The sequence below is a fragment of the Salvelinus fontinalis genome, chromosome 37, assembly GCF_029448725.1.
Source record: "Salvelinus fontinalis isolate EN_2023a chromosome 37, ASM2944872v1, whole genome shotgun sequence".
Lineage (NCBI taxonomy): Eukaryota > Metazoa > Chordata > Actinopteri > Salmoniformes > Salmonidae > Salvelinus > Salvelinus fontinalis.
The window spans coordinates 17,990,221-18,011,479 of record NC_074701.1 but is presented as its reverse complement, the minus strand read 5'-3'; the positions used below and the strand labels follow the sequence as shown (position 1 = coordinate 18,011,479).

At 41.0% G+C, this 21,259-nt stretch overlaps 1 protein-coding gene across 1 annotated transcript; it reads right to left on the bottom strand.

Annotated features, from left to right (window-relative positions):
• Positions 1 to 318: 318 nt before the first annotated feature.
• LOC129836290 (synaptic vesicular amine transporter-like) lies at positions 319 to 20,734 on the bottom strand. The gene is made up of 16 exons (XM_055902237.1): positions 20,348 to 20,734; positions 19,872 to 20,047; positions 16,443 to 16,803; positions 14,451 to 14,509; positions 14,239 to 14,322; positions 13,495 to 13,587; positions 13,305 to 13,394; positions 13,154 to 13,197; positions 12,181 to 12,241; positions 11,407 to 11,502; positions 10,425 to 10,503; positions 9,844 to 9,895; positions 9,283 to 9,346; positions 9,052 to 9,171; positions 8,478 to 8,611; positions 319 to 3,706 (listed from the first exon to the last, which is right to left on the bottom strand). Exons 1-16 carry the CDS (start codon positions 20,443 to 20,445, stop codon positions 3,608 to 3,610), a joined length of 1,710 nt encoding a protein of 569 aa, XP_055758212.1. The 5' UTR covers positions 20,446 to 20,734; the 3' UTR covers positions 319 to 3,607.
• Positions 20,735 to 21,259: the final 525 nt, after the last annotated feature.

The following is a 21,259-nucleotide window of genomic DNA, read 5'->3' as shown; positions in this document are numbered from 1 at the left end:
CAGTTCCTTGGTGAAATGGGAAATCATTGTTTGAGCATCTGGTATGTAATTGGAGCCCAGTGGTGAGATGGACATGATGATTAGGGTGTGTTGTCTCAAACATGGGGAACTGGTGACACCACCCCTATCCTCATAGTCTGCTCCCCCAACATCCTCATGTCTCCCACTACTGCTTCAAAGACATCAAGAATAGGTGTCATTTCTCCTCAGTCAACAACAATTAATCATACAAAAAAAAACATGTATCAAACTTAGGTTGAATGTACTGCTTTAAAAAAGAAAATGGACATCCAATGTTAACATATTCCATCCAAACACTTTTTCAGAGTATACAACATTTATTTTTGTTTCCCATCCCCACTGAGTATCAACATATATTACACAATCAGCACACTTTACAAGTAAACAACCAGTCCAGATTATAAAATGTCAACATTAGTTTTTTTGTACCAGTTAGTAAGTATTTGATATACACACAAACCAATGACATACATGTCAGAAGGCACACACACCAACATGAGCACACACACACACATTTTGTGCAAGTGTGCAATACATTTCGCATCTAAACAAATGACAAAAAAATATATTCATCTCCACAATATATAATCAATGATGTAATCTACATGACCCGACAATGTATTGCAAAATAACGACAACCTCTTAGAATAGTAGCCATCTTGACATAAGAATATTTTCATTAAGGGTGTGGTGAATTTAAATATACATTTGAGAAAATAATGCAACTAATATTAAAGTTTTCAGGTAATTATCTCTGTCAACTCCACCACAGACAATTTTGCTTATATCATTAATATACAATGAAGCTCATTTGAGTGTCCATTCAAACAGACCTGCAATCCAGAAAACCCAGAGTTCGGCAAATAACAGTCCATATACTTCAAAATGCAATCTTATTTGACATTTTGAATATGGGCCATGGTGCTTTTCTGTGGCAAGGGCATTAAAGTATTTTCAAAGATTTTTACAGATTTCCAGGATATCTAGATGTCAGATTTGCTTGAAGAACCAAATAATGGTTTGTAATAAATGCACTTTACCAAACAATTACATATATATTTGACAGTTATTAGCCGTGCTTTGTATGCCTGGCTTTTTCTGTTAGATCACCGGGATTTTGACAAAAAGCAGAATAGTGGATGAGTCAATTTTCATTTTCTGCTTCAAGACAAATAGGAGAGGAGAGGGGGTGGGGTAAAGGGGAGGGCCCCTTCATGGCCCTGTGTTGTGGATTAATACTGGTGACTGACTGCACACACAATTCATTAATGATATGTGCAGGCCAGGGCCCAGTCAGCCAATCAAATCCTCAGACTTAAGTGTGTATGTATACTTATTGATGACCCATGTTAAATCCACTTCAATCAGTTTATATGAAGGGAAGGAGACAGGTTAAATAAGGATTATTTTTTAAATCCTTGAGACATTGATTGTGTAAGTGTACCATTCAGTGGGTGAATGGGCAAGACAAAAGATTTAAGTGCCTTTGAATGGAGTATGGTAGTAGGTGCCAGGCGCACTGGTTTGTGTCAAGAACTGCAACACTGCTGGGTTTTTCACACTCAACAGTTTCCATTGTGTATCAAGGATGGCCCACCACCCAAAGGACATCCAGCCAACTTGACACAACTGTGGGAAGCATTGGAGTCAACATGGGCCAGCATCCCTGTGGAAAACTTGACACCTTGTAGAGTCCATTCCCCAACAAAATTGAGGCTATTCTGAGGGCAAAAAGGGGGGGGGTGTAACTCAATATTATGAAGGTGTTCCTAATGTTTGGTATACTCAGTGTATGTGCATGCACTGCTGGACAATAATAAACTCTTATTTCATTTTGGAAACAATGTATGCTGTGCTTTCTGTATTGTGTGTTAAGCAGCTAGAAAAAGGGTCTACTTTTTGATGACCTGGAAGTGATCAATAAATTCACAAATAATAAAGTTAATGCTCTCAAGGGATTAGTTTAACTAAGATTCAAATTGGGAAAGATTGGGACCTAAAATTGAACATTAGTGCTTGAAAATACACGGAGTATCTGCTTATTTTAGGGATTAACACTACTGGGAAAGTGTACTTAAAACACAATAATAATCAGTGCATTTATCTTTGATAAAACTTTGAGAGTTTTTTCTTACTAACAGACAACGTGACAAAACAGACTGATCACCTCAATATTCTCTCTCTGCTAAACCAACATTAACATACTAGAACTGTCCTTGGAGTTAAATGGTGTGGATATCTAGACTCTGATAAAGTGCTTATAGAATTTCTCCTCTCCTTAAGGTGATGTTTAATCAGAGACAACTGAGTAATGCTGTGTCTGTATATGTTTACTTTTCACCACCGTATATTTTATGGCTTGTAATATCAATAGGGAAGGTTAAAAAAATCTTAGTTGCACATCATCTACCTAAACATTGTATTGACACAAACACACTAAGAAAAGCCTATAAGATATGTTTCCAATTGTCTGTAAATGGAGCTGAGGGTAAACAGAAAGATACAATTCTATTATCTGTATTCAAAAATCACTCAGATATAAGTCTTACTTTTCCACACATTCAAATGGCTTTCCAAAATGTACAAATAAAAAAAGAAAAGAAAGAAAAGAAAAGCACCTTTTTTTTTCACTAAGAAAAGCACCTTTTCTTTTAGGTGGAAGGTGAAACTGAGGATGATATTGGAGTGATGCTGTGTTTTTTATGTGGTATACCATGCAAATAGCCATAAGCAGTCAACCCAGGACAGCACTGGTTTCTGGGGATATAACTTTCTATGACTTCAAAGGTTTCAGTTCAGGTATTTCCTCAATTTGAATGTCAACGTAAAAACATGTTTGTAGAATCAATGAAAAAAAGGCCAATTTCAAGGTCAAATGTAACCCATACATCAGGATTTGCCTTGTCCAAAGAAGTTAACAAATTCTCATTCCAAATGTATTGAGTAACTTGTATAGACTATGTAATACTCTATATCTAAATAATTTACCATCTCATCATAATACAATTATAATCAACAAATAGAATGACAAACACTAAAGCAGTGTCCTCATAGTGCCTTGTTCGAGATGTTGAATCTGATCCAACGTCAGTTTCTACACAGATAGAAGTAACTCTCTAAGTACCATTTTTTCCATATTTCTGTATTAGATATGTTGGTGAAGACTGTTAATGGCCAAAAGGTGAATTATTAAGACAGGTTTGTACTCCTTGCTAACCTACAGTACACAATTTGGTGATCTATAAGATCCCCCTCAGCTGAACTATCCAGTAAATATGACTCACAACGTTCTACTATTACGGCCTATGAAAACGCTGCTTTGACAAGTGTTCCACCTCCGTTGGATAAGGCTGTTGGCTAAAAATAAACACAAGCAACGTGCTTGTGACCACAGGGGGATAAGAACAGCTTTGGTTTGCTCCAGTCGTACGATCACAATGACATAGAACAGTGAAGACCGACCGCACTTGGGACATTCACATCAAATCAGCTTTGCTGTTTTTTTTTTTGTATTTTCAATTTTTATCTGTTTTTGTACAACAAAATAGATCCTCTGGAAGGTAACATACCTGTCTGGTGTCCATTACTACTCATCATACTCTGTCTCCATCTCTTCGTATTCTGTGTTCCCTTGTGTTGAGTATGAGCGGGTCTTCATTGCGCAGTTGGAGTCCATCAAGATGGCCTGAGAAGAAAACAATTGTCTAGAGTCAGAGTACAACCCAAAAAATGCACCATAAATGGAAAAAGAGAATAAAATGGTCACCAATCATTTGTTATCAAGGATAGAAGTATCAGAGGCGAAAGATGTCTCGTTTGAAAACAAAGAGCTTTGTACTGTGGTTGCATCATATACAGTCATGTGGCTTTGATGGAAGACAACTACCTAGGCCAATTTATTAGTCTGCCTCGAGAGGCATAATTCTTTGAACCTTTGTCACAATATCTAGTTACAGAGACACCCATGTGCAGTTTATAAAAGCTTTTCAAACTATGTAGATTCACCACCACCATCTACCCCCAAAATGTCCAACCAAAGGGGAAACTACCCTGAGTGTACAAAACATTAAGAACATCTTCCTAATATTGATTTGCTCCACCCCCTTCTGCCCTCAGAACAGCCTCAATTCGTCGGGCCAAGGTGTTGAAAGAGTTCCACAAGGATGCTGGCCCATGTTGACTCCAGTGCTTCCCACAGTTGTGTCAAGTTGGCTGGATGTCCTTTGGGTGGTGGACTATCCTTGATACACACAGGAAACTGTTGAGTGTGAAAAACACAATCCATGTCTCAATTGTCTCAAGACTTAAAAATCATTCTTTAACCTTTCCCGTCCCCTTCATCTACACTGCCTGAAGTGGATTTAACAGGTGACATCCATAAGGGATCATAGCTTTCACCTGGTCACTCTATGTCATGGAAAGAGTAGGTGTTCATAATATTTTGTAGACTCAGTGTATATTGTTCAAACCCTCTAACCAAGCTCAATACCCTGCTATCTGTTCATGTATGTGGTGTTTCTAAGACAGCAAACTGTAAACATACACACAATCTATCCCTCCACCATGTCCACAATCTATCCACCTATCCCTCCACCATGTGTACAATCTATCCACCTATCACTCCACCATGTGTACAATCTATCCACCTATCCCTCCACCATGTGTACAATCTATCCACCTATCCCTCCACCATGTGTACAATCTATCCACCTATCCCTCCACCATGTGTACAATCTATCCACCTATCCCTCCACCATGTGTACAATCTATCCACCTATCCCTCCATCATCTTTTCAATCTATCCACCTATCCCTCCACCATGTCCACAATCTATCCACCTATCCCTCCACCATGTGTACAATCTATCCACCTATCCCTCCACCATGTGTACAATCTATCCACTTATCCCTCCACCATGTCCACAATCTATCCACCTATCCCTCCACCATGTGTACAATCTATCCACCTCTCCTTCCACCATGTGTACAATCTATCCACCTATCCCTCCACCATGTCCACAATCCCTCCACCTATCCCTCCACCATGTGTACAATCTATCCACCTATCCCTCCACCATGTCCACAATCTATCCACCTATCCCTCCACAATGTGCACAAATAAGCTATCCTCTTCTACCTGCCCATACATACTGTAGCTTACTCATACTCTAAACCAGGGGTCTCCAACCTTTTCTAGTATGAGAGCTACTTTAGAAAAATAAAACATAGAGAGCTAGTAATGTATTTCTATTTTCCTCTCTTCTCATGTCCCCTGCAACTCTTCCCCGGAGTTCCTATAAGAGAATGTAGTGCACTATGTTTTATGTCAATATCCCTGGTAAAATAATGATTAATAAACAACTCTAAGGGGGGCCCTTTCAAATCTGAGATTTTTCAAAATATTTTTCCAAATAATTTTTTCTCTGTAAAAATGTTCCTGGTTTTCCATTTTTTTTGTTTTTCACATTCAAAATTACAATTGTTCCTGGAGAAACAATAAAATTGGATGTTCTGAGTCCATGTCTGGGTCTGGAAGAAAACTAGTAAATTTTGATTTTGTCATTCCCCTTTCATTGCGCATCTGGCCTTTTAAAACCCCAGCGTCCATCCGTAAATCTAATTTGCATAATCAAATAATCCCCATAAAATTCCATCCGTTTTAAACTAGAGATATCTGAGTTTTGGCATTGGATGCGTCTCATTCTACTCCATCAGCCTATGTAACACTTCTACATCTGCAGAGAAATGTGACAGAGCTAGAGCAGTGTTTGTCATATCATGAGACATCACAAAATCCTTTGTAACGTTTTGCTCTTCTACCCCCGCAAGCATCTCGGGACTCGTCTGAAGTCGTTACAGCCGATCTGCCAATTTCTGTCTGTAGCGTCCGAACACTTTGGGCTAGACACTAATAATACCCCTCTGCGTAAAGGTGAGACTCTTACAAACACGTACATGTTTTGCTCTAGGACACCCACAGGCCTCACAAGACTCGTCTGAAGGTCACCCGGGACCAAGTCGTAAAAATGTATGGAAGACACCTGCTCATCAAACATCTCCTTCCAATATTATGGGCATTAATATGAAGTTGGCCACCCCTTTGCTGCTATAACAGCTTCCACTCTTCTGGGAAGGCTTTCCACTAGATGTTGGAACGTTGCTGCAGGGACTTGCTTCCATTAAGCCACAAGAGAATTAGTGAGGTCGGGCACTGATGTTGGGCGATTAGGCCTGGCTCACAGTCAGCGTCCCAATTCATCCCAAACGTGCTCGATGGGGTTGAGGTCAGGGCTCTGTGCAGGCCAGTCGCGTTTTTACACACCGATCTCGACAAACCATTTGTGTATGGACCTCGCTTTGTGCACGAGGACATTGTCCTGCTGAAACAGGAAGGTGCCTTCCCCAAACTGTTGCCACAAAGTTGGCAGCACAGCACTGTGATGCTGTACCACTAAGATGTTCCTTCACTGAACCAATTTGTAAGTCGCTCTGGATAAGAGCGTCTGCTAAATGCTAAATGACTTAAATGTAAATGTAAATGTAAACTAAGTGGACTGCCCGAACCATGAAAAACTGTCCCAGACCATTTTCCCACTAAACTTTACTGGTATCTGCCAAACCCAGATTTGTCTGTCAGATGGTGAAGCGTGATTCATCACTCCAGAGAACGCGTTTCCACTGTTCCAGAGTCCGATTGTGGCGAGCTTTACACCACTCCAGCTGGCGCTTGGCATTGTGCATGGTGATCTTAGGCTTGTGTGCGGCTGCTTGGCCATGGAAACCCATTTCATGAAGCTCCCGATGAAGAGTTATTGTGCTGACGTTGCTTCAAGAGGCAGTTTGGAACTCTGTACTAAGTGTTGCAACTGAGGACAGACGATTTTTACGTGCTACGCGCTTCAGCACTCGGTGGTCTTGTTCTGTGAGCTGTTCTGTGAGCTTGTGTGGCCTACCACTTCCCGGCTGAGCTGTTGCTCCTAGACGTTTCCACTTCACAATAACAGCACTGACAGTTGTCCGAGGCAGCTCTTGCAGGGCAGAAACTTGACGAACTGACTTGTTGGAAAAGTGGCACGTTGAAAGTCACTGAGCTCTTCAGTACGGGCCATTCTACTGCCAATGTGTGTCTATGGAGATAGCATGGCTTATTGCATGGCTGCAGTGTACTCGTTTTTAAACACCTGTCAGCAACAGGTGTGGCTGAAATAGCTGAATTCACTAATTTGAAGGTGTGTCCACATACTTTTGGCTTTGTAGTGTATATGGAGTCTCTAGGTGACAAAAATAAGGGGTTACATTTTTGTTTTGTTTTTATATCCTGATCTTTTTTTATATCTGTCAGATATAGGATAGATTCTTCATGTTGTTCCATGTAGATCAAACCCCAGGCTGTAGTGACGCTGCCACACTGTGATGCAGTGCCACTGTGATGCAGTGCCAAAATGATCCTTGGTATGACCTTCTTAAAACAATTCCATACAGCTTAGTAGTACCCCCCTACCCTCCTTACACTCTTATGGTTTAATTGAGCATCTGTGAGGAATGTTCTGTCTAATGTGCCAGTCTAGAGATGGTTCTGTACTGCTGCTGCCGACTTCATGGCAAAGTTTGCAAATAACAAATAATATATACAAATTATATACTTACTCATGATTTACTTCTGCCAGGTAAGCCTACTTTGCATTTAATTCAGAAGGTTTTCTGTCCACCCACAATTGGGTTATCACATCAACTGGCTACACACAGAGGAGTGATAGACAAACGCGCCCCACAGACAGACAGGGGCAATATTGCTGGAAATGAATTGGCAGATAATGTGTTAGGCTTGGCTTTTTAAGCCATAGTGGCTAACCAGGTGTGGGATGATGTGAATGTTGTGTTGATTAGATAGTCGCTGGGAGATACTAGTGAGATTTGTTTATGACAGTTTGCGTGGAACACGTGAAAATTGCATGTACTTTCAGAATTGTTTGGCGAGCTACTCATAGGTGGGCTGTGAGCTACTGGTAGCTCGCGATCGACCTGCTGGAGATCCCCGCTCTAAACCAATTCAGTCTGGAGAACCAAAAGCAGGTGGAAGCTGGGGTGGGGGTGGCCAACAGCAGTAGAATGCATTACACAGCAATGGTAAGACTTGAACAGGCCAACTTAAATAGACAGCCAAATCTAAGAAGGCATGTGTCTCTTGATCAAAACTCTGTCTCGAGTTCCTCTCTCTCTCTGCTTCTCCTGGTAGTATTGCCTGTAAAAGACGGCAGTAGTTTGAGCCTGTGGGTATGGTAGTTCTCTCTGCATCAGACGCAGCTTTACAAGTAATTCACATTCAAATGCATACCTCTGCTGATGTGTGTGTAGTAGGTTTGCGTGTGTGTGTGCGTGCTTATGTGTGTGCATGTGTGTCTTTGTGTACATGTGTGTGCGCTTGTGCGTGTGTAGTGTAGGTGTTCAGTGTCTCACCATTTTCTCTTCCCTCCCAGGAGGACTCCTGAGGAAGTAGCAGAGGGGAGCAAAGAGGATGTCCACGATGCCGATGATGGTCATGAGCCAGGAGAACCCAATGCTCTTCGCTATGGCACCCCCAGCGGACGGACCTTCATCAGCAAAGGAAGTAAATGAGCTTATAGAGGAGTTTAATATAGAGGCCTTTTTTCCCCCATTTTGACATATCATGATAATTATCCCCATGACGGCAAATTTGCGAACTCTTACTATGCCACACCTTAAAAACATACATAAGAACGCACGGTACAAAATCAGAGAATATAAACATATGGACTACAACACTTGGCAGTTTAAAATCATTACTCTAAATACTGTATGTGTACTTAAGTGGGTCCTGTGGGTGGGATGGGGAGGGGGTTGGGGGGGATAAATGTGTATTTGAGTTATGTCTTTTGGTTTGTGCTTTTTTTGTTTGTCTTGTCAACCCCAAAATTAAAACCTGAACACAAAAAAATGATAATAAGTGTTTGATAGAAATGTTTAAAAGACAATGCTACTTGACTGGGTTATTTTCAAGCATCTGAGTTACCTAAAGCAAAGCCCATGCAGAATGCCACATCAGCAATGGCGTACACAGTGCCATAGACTGACACATGTCTCAGGTCCACTAAATAGCCCATGATTGGCATCATAGAGGAATCCACCATGCCTGACAAGAGACAAGACATTGAGAATACAGTAGTATCTGTTACAAACCAGATGCTAATTTCATAATTTCATAATAACCAGATGCTAATTTCATAAAAACAAATTGACTTACCAATTGCAAAACCAACACCGAAATTCGGAAGTATTAGTCCATAGATGTCCTTAGCAAAAGGAACCTATGACACAGGACATAGTCAAGGTAAAGAGTGGAACAGGGGTTTTATTGATCAAATGTTTACAGTGTTATCCAGAATACCATTCTTTATGTGGGACTCGAAGATATTTGTTCTCCCACACACGAACACAACTGCATAAGGCACTACAATGAAAATGGAATTGTCTGTTTCCAGAGAATGAGCTGTTTGCTGGTTGACTTCTGAGCGAACTCCCCTTCCCTAGACTCAGAATGTGATTTGGAGACTAATGAGATATAGTAGGACATTAAGACAATGGGACTGTTCCAATATTTTGAAAATGTATCATTACTTCCCCCTTTCTTCTATGTAATTCCTGATCTGACATTGGTAAAACCCTAGCTTCACCTATACCCATTGTATTGCACAAACAATCTTTAGATGGACACCCTAATACTGACGATGCCATGCCAAACAGGTAAGCACTGTGTTGAGCTGGATGCTAAATTCTAGCTGAGGAAGATGTGTCTAGCACTCACACAGAGGATGCTAACCCCCACGAGGACCATCCCGATGAGAGAGCACAGCCATCTGGGAAAGGAAGAAAGAGCAGTTCAGCGTCTGCCAATGACAACAGTCAACGTCCCTCTCCCCTCCCTCCACCGTTGTATTGTACCGCAAGGCCACACAATCTGATTTCTTAGAATATTAAACTTAAAATAAACGAATAGAGGAAGTAAATGGATCACAATCTGTTTTCTTTGAGTCAGGATTAGGACATTTTAAGAAACAAATAGGAGTTGCTTATTTCAACTTTCTAAAATAATACTGCTATGACTACAGGCAACATTTGAGTCCTGAAATACATTTATTTTCATAAAGTGTGAGTTAAAATTAAAATGATTCATATGTGACAGATCACACACTTGATCAACTGCGGAAAACAAACAAACATTAGCCAAGAGGTCATAAACTCATTGTCACACTGAGACTTCAATAAACAGCAAATACCCAACCTGCAAGAGAAATCTCATTCAGAGTTGCTCAATAGTACAGGAAACAGATACCAACGCGGGAGAAGATAAGGAGACGGAAAAACTGGAGTAATTTCCCTCCCTACCTCCCCATCTTGTGTGCGAGGACGCCAAAGATGTTGGTTCCAATAAGGTAAGAGATGCTGGCTGGCACGAAGGCAATGCCTAGCAGAGAGAAAGAGAAAGAAAGAAAGAGAGAGAGAGAGAGAGAGAGAGAGAGAGAGAGAGAGAGAGAGAGAGGGAGAGGGAGAGGGAGAGGGAGAGAGGGAGAGGGAGGGAGAGGGAGAGGGAGAGGGAGAGGGAGAGGGAGAGGGAGAGGGAGAGGGAGAGAGAGGGAGAGGGAGAGGGAGAGAGAGAGAGAGAGAGAGAGAGAGAGAGAGAGAGGGAGAGAGAGAGAGAGAGAGAGAGAGAGAGAGGGAGAGGGCAGGGTACAGAGAGGAGAGAGAGAGAGAGAGAGAGTGAGAGAGCGAGAGAGAGAGAGAGAGAGAGGAGAAAGAGAGAGCAGGTTGGAGAGAGAGAGCAGGGTAACGAGAGAGAGAGAGAGAGAGGGGAGAGAGAGAGGAGAAAGAGAGAGCAGGTTGGAGAGAGAGAGCAGGGTAACGAGAGAGAGAGAGAGAGAGAGGCCCAGATAAGCAGCCACATTATCAGCCTTCATCATAGGTCTCCAGCACATCTCCTAGACACAGTAATGAACACTCCCGCTCTACACTCGCCCTCAAATGACACCCTAATATCCTGCCCTGTCCCCCCATCTTCCTCCAGCCCCTCTCTCATCCCCCTTTATCTGTGCGAGTCCTCACAGGCAACGCCACTAATAAAATAAGTAATAATGACGGAAAAGAAAAAGAGTGATTTGGTTTCAATGGGAGGTTCAATGAGATTTTCAATGTTCACCTACATACTGTTTGAAGTTATTGCAAGTCTACAGTTATAATCCAAACCTTGAGTTGAAATGAGGACCTTTATTCTAAGTACATTCAGCGGACAGAATGGTTTCATGAGCAGCATTGTCAATAGGGGAAACAGGGTTGTCAAGAGGGACAAAAAGGAAAATAAATGTCAAAATACCTAGCTGCCATTTTCTTGGACACATGGTCTCCATCATCCAAATAGGCAACGCTGGTTCTAACATGGCGATGGCCATGTTTGCAAAACAAATGGATCCTGGAAAAGAGAATGTGATTGAGGATAAGTGGACCCTGGGCCTATTATTCTCCATCTTCACACATTTTGTGTGTCCCTATCACCCCCCCACCGCCCACCCCCCACCCCCCGTTCCTGCAGCCTCAGACATAATACCAAGTATTAGTCCACCCTGGCCTAAGGACCTGGTAATTGAAGTGGTGGGGAGGCTCACTGACACATAAATGCATTTCCCCCCAGTACTTCAGTATCACACATACTCCAACACACACAAGCAAGTGTGCAAGCAAGCACGCACACACACATACAGTCACACACCACACACATGCACGCACGTGCACATGCATGCACAAGCACACATGCACCAATGCACGTGTGAATGCACACACGAATGCAGGGACGCTCGCACTCACTCACTCACTCTATTCTAATGGAGAGATGACCCCATCTAACATGCAGCGCTCGCTCCCTCTCAACACTCTCACTGGCAATAATACTGTGTTTTCCTGGCTCAGGGCACAAATTCAACCGCTCAAATAGAATTTGATGGAACATCTGAATCAATTCTTCTTCCACCTCTTTGCTCCCACCTCTTTGCTCCCACCTCTTTGCTTAGTGTGACTGAAATGGGAAATGGCACAGCAGGTGCTTCAGAATGAAGTAATAATATTACAGTATTAATAAGTGACGCATTCTTACCTGCAGCAATGAGTATGTATGGATCTTTCATAAGACTCCATAGTGAAGACCCTTTCTGGCTCTGTAGACAGAAAAGCGACATGAAATGTAGAGCTAAACAGAGAGCCATGAGTTTCATGTCAAAACTGATTCATACAAAAAAGGCAGCCAAAATATGATCTAGGGTACGTAATTACTACAGTGCTTTTACATCATTCCACAATGATGTTTGGTTACTATCTGTGCTTATGTCAAACTGGAACACAATTGTCCGTCTCTATTCTGAGGATCCCTGCTCTTACAGTAGCGAATAGAAAATGTCCACACATAGCCAATGACTTTACTAAAGACTGGCACAGTGTTGACAACAACCTGTTATCAGTCCCTCTGACACCGTCTCTAAGCTTAATGACAGATATGTACTAATTGTGAGGATTATGTCATGACCCAGACCCATTCTACTTCCCCTTTTTAATATTCTTCAAGACATCAATTTCAAACATGAAACTATTTCAAACATAAACAACCTTCCCCTATCATCCACAACTAAACAACGTCTAAGCGCCATTGGTCTGACAATCACAGCCACCATCTAGCGCTCTGATTCAGTCTCTGCCTTCTTGGTATTCGTGGTGACTGATACACATCAGCCCCATAGACCAAAGTCATAGTGGCTGTGATAGGAATCTCTATCACAGGCACAGATCTCCTCTAACTGGAATGGTAACCCATCATACCAGAGACCCACAAATGTAGTGGTTTAAATTCAGACTGTTTTTTTGGTTGTTTTTACTCAGACACCCGCGACCCCCACTTGAGAATCGCTGGTGTAAAGCACTTTAATCATCTGGAAAAACACTGTTCGAATCCAATCCCGATCAAATCACATATAATACACTATTGATATCACAGTGATCTGGTGATTGTGAACACATTCCAACACAATTCCAATGAATTTACATCAATAATCCTAAAAAGAGCTGTCAAATCTCACCTCTGGTTCCACCTTTGAGGGCTGGAGAATGAACAGTTGCAGTGCTGTTGGGAGACAGAGTCTGAACTTAGTTAGCATCCCTAACAGGTAACTTCTGATTGGAGAAAACAGAATGTCTGCTTCATGATGGAGAGAAACATGGCCACATTACCTCCATCCAGCACAGCCAGAACAGCCAGAATGAGGAAAGGCGCCGTTTTCCCCACAAACTCATACATGACACTGCCAAATGGTGGGCCCACTGGGTGGAAGAAAGTAAAGATGGTCAATGGTTTTGGCCAAACGTAGCCTGTTACTGTAGTCTACAAAGAGCTGAAATGCATCATGAATTGTGTACATACCCAGCACGCCCATGGCCAGACCACCGAGGGCTATCCCAATGGCATTTCCCCTCTCCTCATCATCTGTGTACACACTGGCAAGCATCCCCATCCCTAGAAGAAGAACAGGACATGCAGCTACCCACTGGGCACAGACATCTAGTTTTGATTTACATTTGGTTGAGTTGTCAACTAATGTGAATTCAACATGAAATCAACAACAAATGTCACAATATCATTGGATTTAGATTTTTTTAAATTAAAAAAAACAGTATTTACTTTGATGACTTTTTGCTAATCCAATCAATTTTCCACGTTGATTCATTGTCATCACATAGATTTTTACCCGGTGGGTAAGCTCTTAGATACACAGATACATTTGACTTGGCTAAATGTATATGTTTGGTTAAAGCAGTCGGGGTATTTTATTTCTTTATAGCACACTGTAATGAAACACTGCTCTTCGTTTATCCCAGAGCTGTTCGAACAAAACAAACCAAAACCTCTGTGATTGTTTGAATAGACATTTGACAGCGCTATATTAGGAGTATTTGTCCCTCTACCACAGCACCATTCAATAACTCCACTAGAGCTGTGATAAATGATTGTTCAACTTGAGAGACATAAAGATGCATAACAAGGTAGGCCCACAGTAATGAAAATGTGAAGTTTCTGGAGAAACTGTATGTTCTTGCACATCTGTCTCAAAGTAAAGCTAATCCTGAAAGCATCCATAAATGTCAGGGGTAATGCCAAGGACCTTACCAGCCACAGAGGAGCAGGAGGAGCCCACACCCTGCAGGGATCTGGCCAGAAACAGCAGAGTGTAGCTCGATGAGAAGGCGAACACTTAACAACAACGACGACAATAGAAATTCAGACAAAAGAAAACATCAATCATGAAAAAACATTGAAACACTGTGTGAGATCTGAAAACAGGTGTGGATGTGACGGGTGTGGATGTGGGTAATACTTACTGATGGTTGACAGGAACATAATACAGAACCCGGCAAACATGGGGATCTGGTATCCTATTCTGTAAGCACATAGAGACATCCCTTCTCAATACTGTTCAATGTAATACAATACAATATAAAACAAGACACCAATAACTACATCTCTTCTAACACTAGGCAGTCTAGTTGCAGTAGTCGGGCAGAAATACTCTTTGGCCCTGTACACACTTAGGTTGTACAGCTGATGTACAATGCGTTTGCCACAATGGTTGTGATACAACTGATATTTGTGTGATACACAACTGAGAGTTGGTCTCCACAGAAATGTCTACACAACCATTGTGTGGTGTCAATGCGAAAAACTCTGTTGTATCACAATGAATTGCACATCAGTTGTTATACAACTTGAGTGTGTACTGCGGGCCTTGTTCCATGTAACTGACATGCATGACTTGCCTTGTGTTGTCCTTATCCAAGCCGAAGGTGACTAAGGGGAAATAATAGGATTCTATTGTTTGCTTCAATTACAGCATATTGTGGTGCCCAGTTGAGACGGTAAGTACTAGCCTTGATGCATTTGCCAATACTGAGCAGTGAGCACTGCTAGAGCTCACATCTTGACTGATTCCATACTTTACCCATGGGCGCATTCCATAAGAAAATAACTCACAGTAATGTCTCTGACACCTTGGTCTTTCAGAACGTGTGCTGACATACAGGTATGTCTATAAAATACTTGTTCTAGAGTATAATCGATATTGAGCAATTTTAGAACACAGCAAGTAGTTCAAAACAATAACTACAAGTGCTTGTAAAGCCCTACAAGCAGGGATCCTTACGGAATGCATGCTACGTGCATGCAGGGAAGCATAAATCCAACACAAATCACTAAACAGGAATTTAGCTACATGGGAGCAGGATGGATTAGATCTAACTACATAACATTTGGTCTCAAAATAGCAATATAATGTAATATAATGTATATAAATGTTATCATTTTTTGATTTTCCTCCCTGTCACTTGAAACGAGTCTGTTACTGATCTTTCGTTCCATGAATACTGTGATTTTACTTAGATAAATACATAAATATGATTAAATAATGACCTTTGACTGAGTACCCAAACTCAGGGTAAGCTTAGTCACCATTCAGCTCTGGGCTAGCAGGAAGCCACTGTGACCTGGCAGGCACCCACACTGCATGTGGCTATGAACTGAACTGGGAAGATACACACACTGGTCCAGCTTGCCTGCCTGCTGTCATCTCATTTTAGTGTAATTCAAAACTACTTGTTTTAATTATTAGTCATATCAAGTCATAACTGTATGAAACAACCACTTTATACTCCCGAGTGGCGCAGTGGTCTAAGGCACTGCATTTCAGTGCTAGAGGTGTCACTACAGACCCTGGTTTGATCCCGGCTGTATCACAACCGGCTGTGATCGGGAGTCCCGTAGGGTGGCGTACAATTGGCCCAGCATCGTCCGGGTTAGGCGAGGGTTAAGCCATCATTGTAAAATAAGAATTTGTTCTTAACTGACTTGCCTAGTTAAAGAAAGGTTAAATAAATATAAATGAGTGCCAGCAGTGAATCATTTTAAATGCTAAAACGTTTACATTTTTGTCATTTAGCAGACGCTCTTATCCAGAGCAACTTACAGGAGTAATTAAGGTTAAGTGACTTGCTCTAGGGCACACTGATGGATTTTTCACCTAGCCAGCTTTGGGATTCAAACTACCAACCGCTTACTGGCCCAATGCACTTAACTGCTAGGCTACCTGCCGCCGCTCTTCATACACAAGGGAAACATAAATAGACATGTCTTATGAAACCAGAATTATATGACTATACAGCTAAGCTAGTTGCCATGCAAACCAGTTCACAGCTGGCATTCAATTTAAAATAATCTAGAAATAAGCATAAAACTATTGTATTTGAAAAAGAGTGAGTAACAGAAAACACACCAGTGTGGACATGGGGAAATGTGACGGTTAGAAGCTTTCATTCACCCACCTGTTGGTGAGAGGGCCAATGAAGGGGTTGGTGATGAGCTGTACAGTGGCCTTGGAGGCAAACAGTAGTCCCACTTTCACATTCTCATTGAGCAGCTGATCGTCTGCTTTGGGGCAGTCGGGCTGTGTGGAGTTGTGGGGTGTGAGAGCCGAGGTGGAAGAAGAGACCCCCTGCGTCTGACCCAAGGGTATGGGTGTGGAGTCCATTGGGCCTCCGCTGGTTACCCTGACAGAGTTGTCATAGAGGGACACGATGGTCTGGAAGGTTCCAGAAGGGGTGTGTGGGGAGGCCGTAGTGTGATTCTTGGCCACGTTGGCTGCTGCATCATCAATTGTGTATAGGTAGCTTGGGATGATGGGGACTACCAAGGAGAAAGGATCAGAAAAAGAGATGGGGTAAAAAGGTTCACTACATTTGTTTCAAAGGTTAAGAATAGATTGATTGGATTTCACTAATTTAGCTATAAATATTGCAGATAACACAATAATTGGCCCCATGAAGAGGGTTTTAGCCTATTACTTTCATATTATTATGTTATTATCATGTTTTTATTATATTGTAACGATATGATTATTAGGAGGTCATGACCGCCCCAATATTTGAAACAGGACAATTTGACCCCCCCAATAATATACCATGATCAGTTTAATTGTTTGGAGAAAAAAATCCCCAATCTAAAGCGCCTGGCTTTATGTGGTTTTGCACCAGAGTGCCCGCAGAGGCACCAGTTTGTGGTAAAACGGGAAAAAAAGTTGAGCACGGCTTGTAAGGAGAACGGAGAAACAAGCAATTTATCCTCTCTTTCCCTTTTCATCGGTCTGTGATGTATTACTTTGGTCTGCAGTAACTGTTCAGCAGCCTGCACTACCCGCTCTCTCTCTTTCTCTTTGTATACATGTTTCGAAAGTTTAAAATGAGTAAGACTTCATGAACATTTCATAGATGTATTCCTATGTTGTTGTGTAAATAGCAAACTAATGGTGATGAGATAATAGTGTGTAAAAATAGTTTTATACAAGTTATACGGATGCATGCAATGTTAGGTTGGCTATTGTAGCTAGGCTAACGTACGCTAAATTAGCTAAGCTAGCACCAAAGCTAGCACAGTATCTGGATCTTTTCAACTGCAGTTTCAGATGAGCAGCACTCAGTGAGTCAGTGTTCACATTTGTGAAAAAGTAGATAGTGCCTTTAATGGAGGTGCCAACACCAAAGAGGATAAAAGTGCTGTACATTAGTTTATTTTTGGGAGTGCAAAAGACTATGTAAATGAATAAATGGCTACATAGCTAGCTAGCTAACTACACTGTACAATTCCTAATAGACTGGTGCCCAAGTGCTATAAAAAATGTGGTTGCCCACATTCTGATTTAATTTGGTTGTCATGGCAGGGGTCAGAGACAGGTAGTATAGAGAGAGGGAGAGAGAGAGCACCAGATTGAACCATGTTGATGTCTGTCATATCCACCTGGAAAAGCTGGATACCATAGATAGGAAAACAATATGCCATAATTGTATTGCGTTCAGTGACATGCATAGAAAGGTATTTGGTGCATTTAAGTGAATTGAGACTAAAGATCTGACCCCTCTCTGTACCACTATACGCCCACCTTTGTATAAGGTTGCAACCAGTTATTGACTGTTTTTGAATGTGTGTTTTTTACTTGATGGTGAATGACAATGTTTCTATGTATTTTTGAAGTCTATTGCTTGAGCATGAGGCCATACTGATTGGGATATTTTGAAGTCTATTTCTTGAGCATGATGGCATACTCATTTATTTATTTTGAAGTCTATTGCTATAGCATTTTATTCCTTATTGAGGAGTTATATTTTGACTGTCACTGAATTATTGTATGAAATAATATTGCAATAAAATTGTGTAACCAAGTGAGAAGTTTCTGTACTCAGATTGCCTCGACTCCTTTTAAGTTAATTCAGTATTGGAAATTAGTTATTCAAGACCACGTACTAGCCAACCATGGTGAAGGGTACACAAATAGATGAATGGGTTTTGACATTTAAATGTAGTTAAAGATGGGTTTTGGTGGTGACTTTCTGAACTGTTAAGAGTAACAACACAGTTAAAAGTAATATTGGTATTTCAGTTGTGATTGATGTATATTGACCAAATTATCAGGACATTTTTGGATGTATTTTCCCTTAGAAATTGACCAGAAACAACCATTTCACAGCTTTTTTATATATCTTGAGGGGCATTCCCCCAGACCCACCTTGAGGGGTATTGCCACCGGAACCCATTGACTCAATATGCAACACAAAGTTATGCCCTTGCTGTATATAGATTTGCCTCCAATCACATATAGGCATATACGGCTAGCTACTCTAGAGTAATTTCTGACTGACATATTCTGACATTCTTCCAACGCGCACCTGTATCCAGTGTTCAATGGACATGTCCGGGAGACATAACCAGCGCTGAGGGTGTAATCTCGCGCGAAATAACAGCATTTACGCACACATCAATGTCATCTATAATCTATCGGATACGACTGGGAGATTCATTGGAAATGGCAGTTTTGATGCTTTCAGGTAAATCAAGTGAACTGGGGACCTTGGGACCAAAAACATATCTGTAGCGGGTCCACCATCCCGGTCCACCAGATTTTATTTAATAATTACTCTTTACTTGGCAACGTGAAAGGCAATATAAATTATGTTAAATTATGAACAATTAATCTCCTTGTGAAGCTTTACACTATAGGCTACAGCGTTTGAAAATGCCTAAAGTTGTAAGCAATTTGACGCAATCTGATAACATGACTAATCATAATGGACAGATTAAACGTTTAGGGAACAACATTGTTGCACATTGGCCGCCTACTAATATGTTATTATGGGTATAATAACATTTTAATTCATAATCTGTTTGATTTATGAAATATTTGATGCCTTCATTCTTACTCATTGTCATAGCTAATATTGGATATCGGATGACAAACCAATCAATGTCTATTTTATTTGAATTCAATTAAATGATATGACCAGGTCTATGCAAAGTTAAGAACTGAAGTAGCTTGTGTCTAATTTCGTATATTACAAAGCTTCAGGCAAGGCTAAATTATGAGCAAATCATAGGCTTTAGACTAGCCTAGTTTATTTCTTTTTTTTATTGGAAAGCAATAGCCAGGACGCTGACATGAATAACTTTTGTTCCACACCAAAAATAATAATTGAACTACTCGAAACAAAGAGGAGAATACTACCTTCTTAAAATGGAAATAACAAAACATTGCATGGTTCAAAATAATATCTGTTATGTTTCCACATTGTTTATAGGTTATTTAGGCTAGCAACGGACTCGAATTGGTTTCAGAAATGCATTTTTATGTGAACTTCAATGGGTGAAATAACAGTTGACGCAACAGGTAAGCAGTGTGAAAATACTTTATCCAAAGTTGCACCTACCGACCACCGTTAGAAGCATATTATCCAGCAGCAAGGCGATGAAAACGATGACCAGGATCAACTTCCTCGATTGTCTTTCCTCTCTCATCCATGACAATAAATTAAATTCTCTCAGTGTGTCTAATCTTCCCATTTTTAGAGTCCACAAAGGAGCAAGTGAAAAAAATATATTCGCTCTGAAAAGAACAAACGTTATGGACACCAGAGAGTGACAGTCTGGAAACAAAAAATGTAGGCTACTATAGTATATAAGCCTAATTGCAAATTGCGCACGTTAAAATGTCAATTAATAAATGTTAATTTTGTATAAATTGTAGAGATTTCACACAGGGCAATGTAAAATGCCCTTATACAGAGTGGAGTAGACTAATATAAATCGCTTATGTGCCAGTGGAATAAAGTAGAAATTGGGACATCTGCTTCAAGAGATCGTGACCTGAAATGTGTTAAAAGTGCCATAATGGTTGAAATCTTACCTTAGATGCACATTAGCAAAAATCCCTTTGCGGCGGCAAATCCGAAAGGAACGATAGATGCGGGGCGTTATAGTTACTTGAATGCTCCTTGACGTCATGCAACCTTTATCATGAACATCCTCACATACAGCATCACAGTGAGGGATACGCACAAGCAAATAACATTGAAGACTAAGTCGAAAACGTGAGACAATGTGGTAGTCGGGGTTTTGATGATGTGCATACTATGAAATTAACAAAATTGCATGTTACTTAAAGTTTTAAGTTACTTACACTTCTGAGGGATATCATTATCATTTTGAAACCAACTACAGTTTATCAGAGTAACAGTTTGATACTGACAATCTAGCATTTTGTTGACTATGTAAATCAAATACGGTTCATTCATTATCATACATAAGCAATAGCCTATATGGGTGCAGTAGGTGTGTGTGTGTGTGTGTGCGTGTTTGTGTGTGTGTGTGTGTGTGCTTGCTAGCACGCGAGCAATGTGGAACACGCTTAAAATATATTTCGCATGGGGCTGCGAACTTAAAGCTGGAGCAAGAACACACACACTTGTAACTTCCCATGTTTCAATACAGCGACAGCATCTCTACAATGTTATATAGATGCCACCGATATGGAACCCGTGAGAGCTAGGTAAAACTAGCTTCCATTTGGCAACAGTCAACCGTCACAAAACCTGTCAGGCCAACCGTCAACCCTCACAAAGCCTGCCAGACCCCATTTTTACACGGGGTTTGACCACTCCTGCCTCTTCAAAATCCCTTTTTATCAACCATGTGACTTGACCTCCTGAGCGTTCGCTCTCTGCGTTTATCAGAGACCCTTATCTTCCTATCTTTTTATGCAAGATCAGTGCAGAATCATCTCTCAATAACTAAACTCTGTCTATTTTGAAAAGGACTC

Excerpts from the sequence above, each read along its gene's own strand:
- LOC129836290 (XM_055902237.1), bottom strand. The coding sequence starts at position 20,445 with ATGACGTCAAGGAGCATTCAAGTAACTATAACGCCCCGCATCTATCGT. Across the intron at positions 16,804-19,871 it reads TATGCTTCTAACGGTGGTCG|TCCCCATCATCCCAAGCTAC; the intron begins GTAGGTGCAACT and ends TCTCCTTGGTAG. Across the intron at positions 13,198-13,304 it reads TCTGGCTGTGCTGGATGGAG|CACTGCAACTGTTCATTCTC; the intron begins GTAATGTGGCCA and ends GTCTCCCAACAG.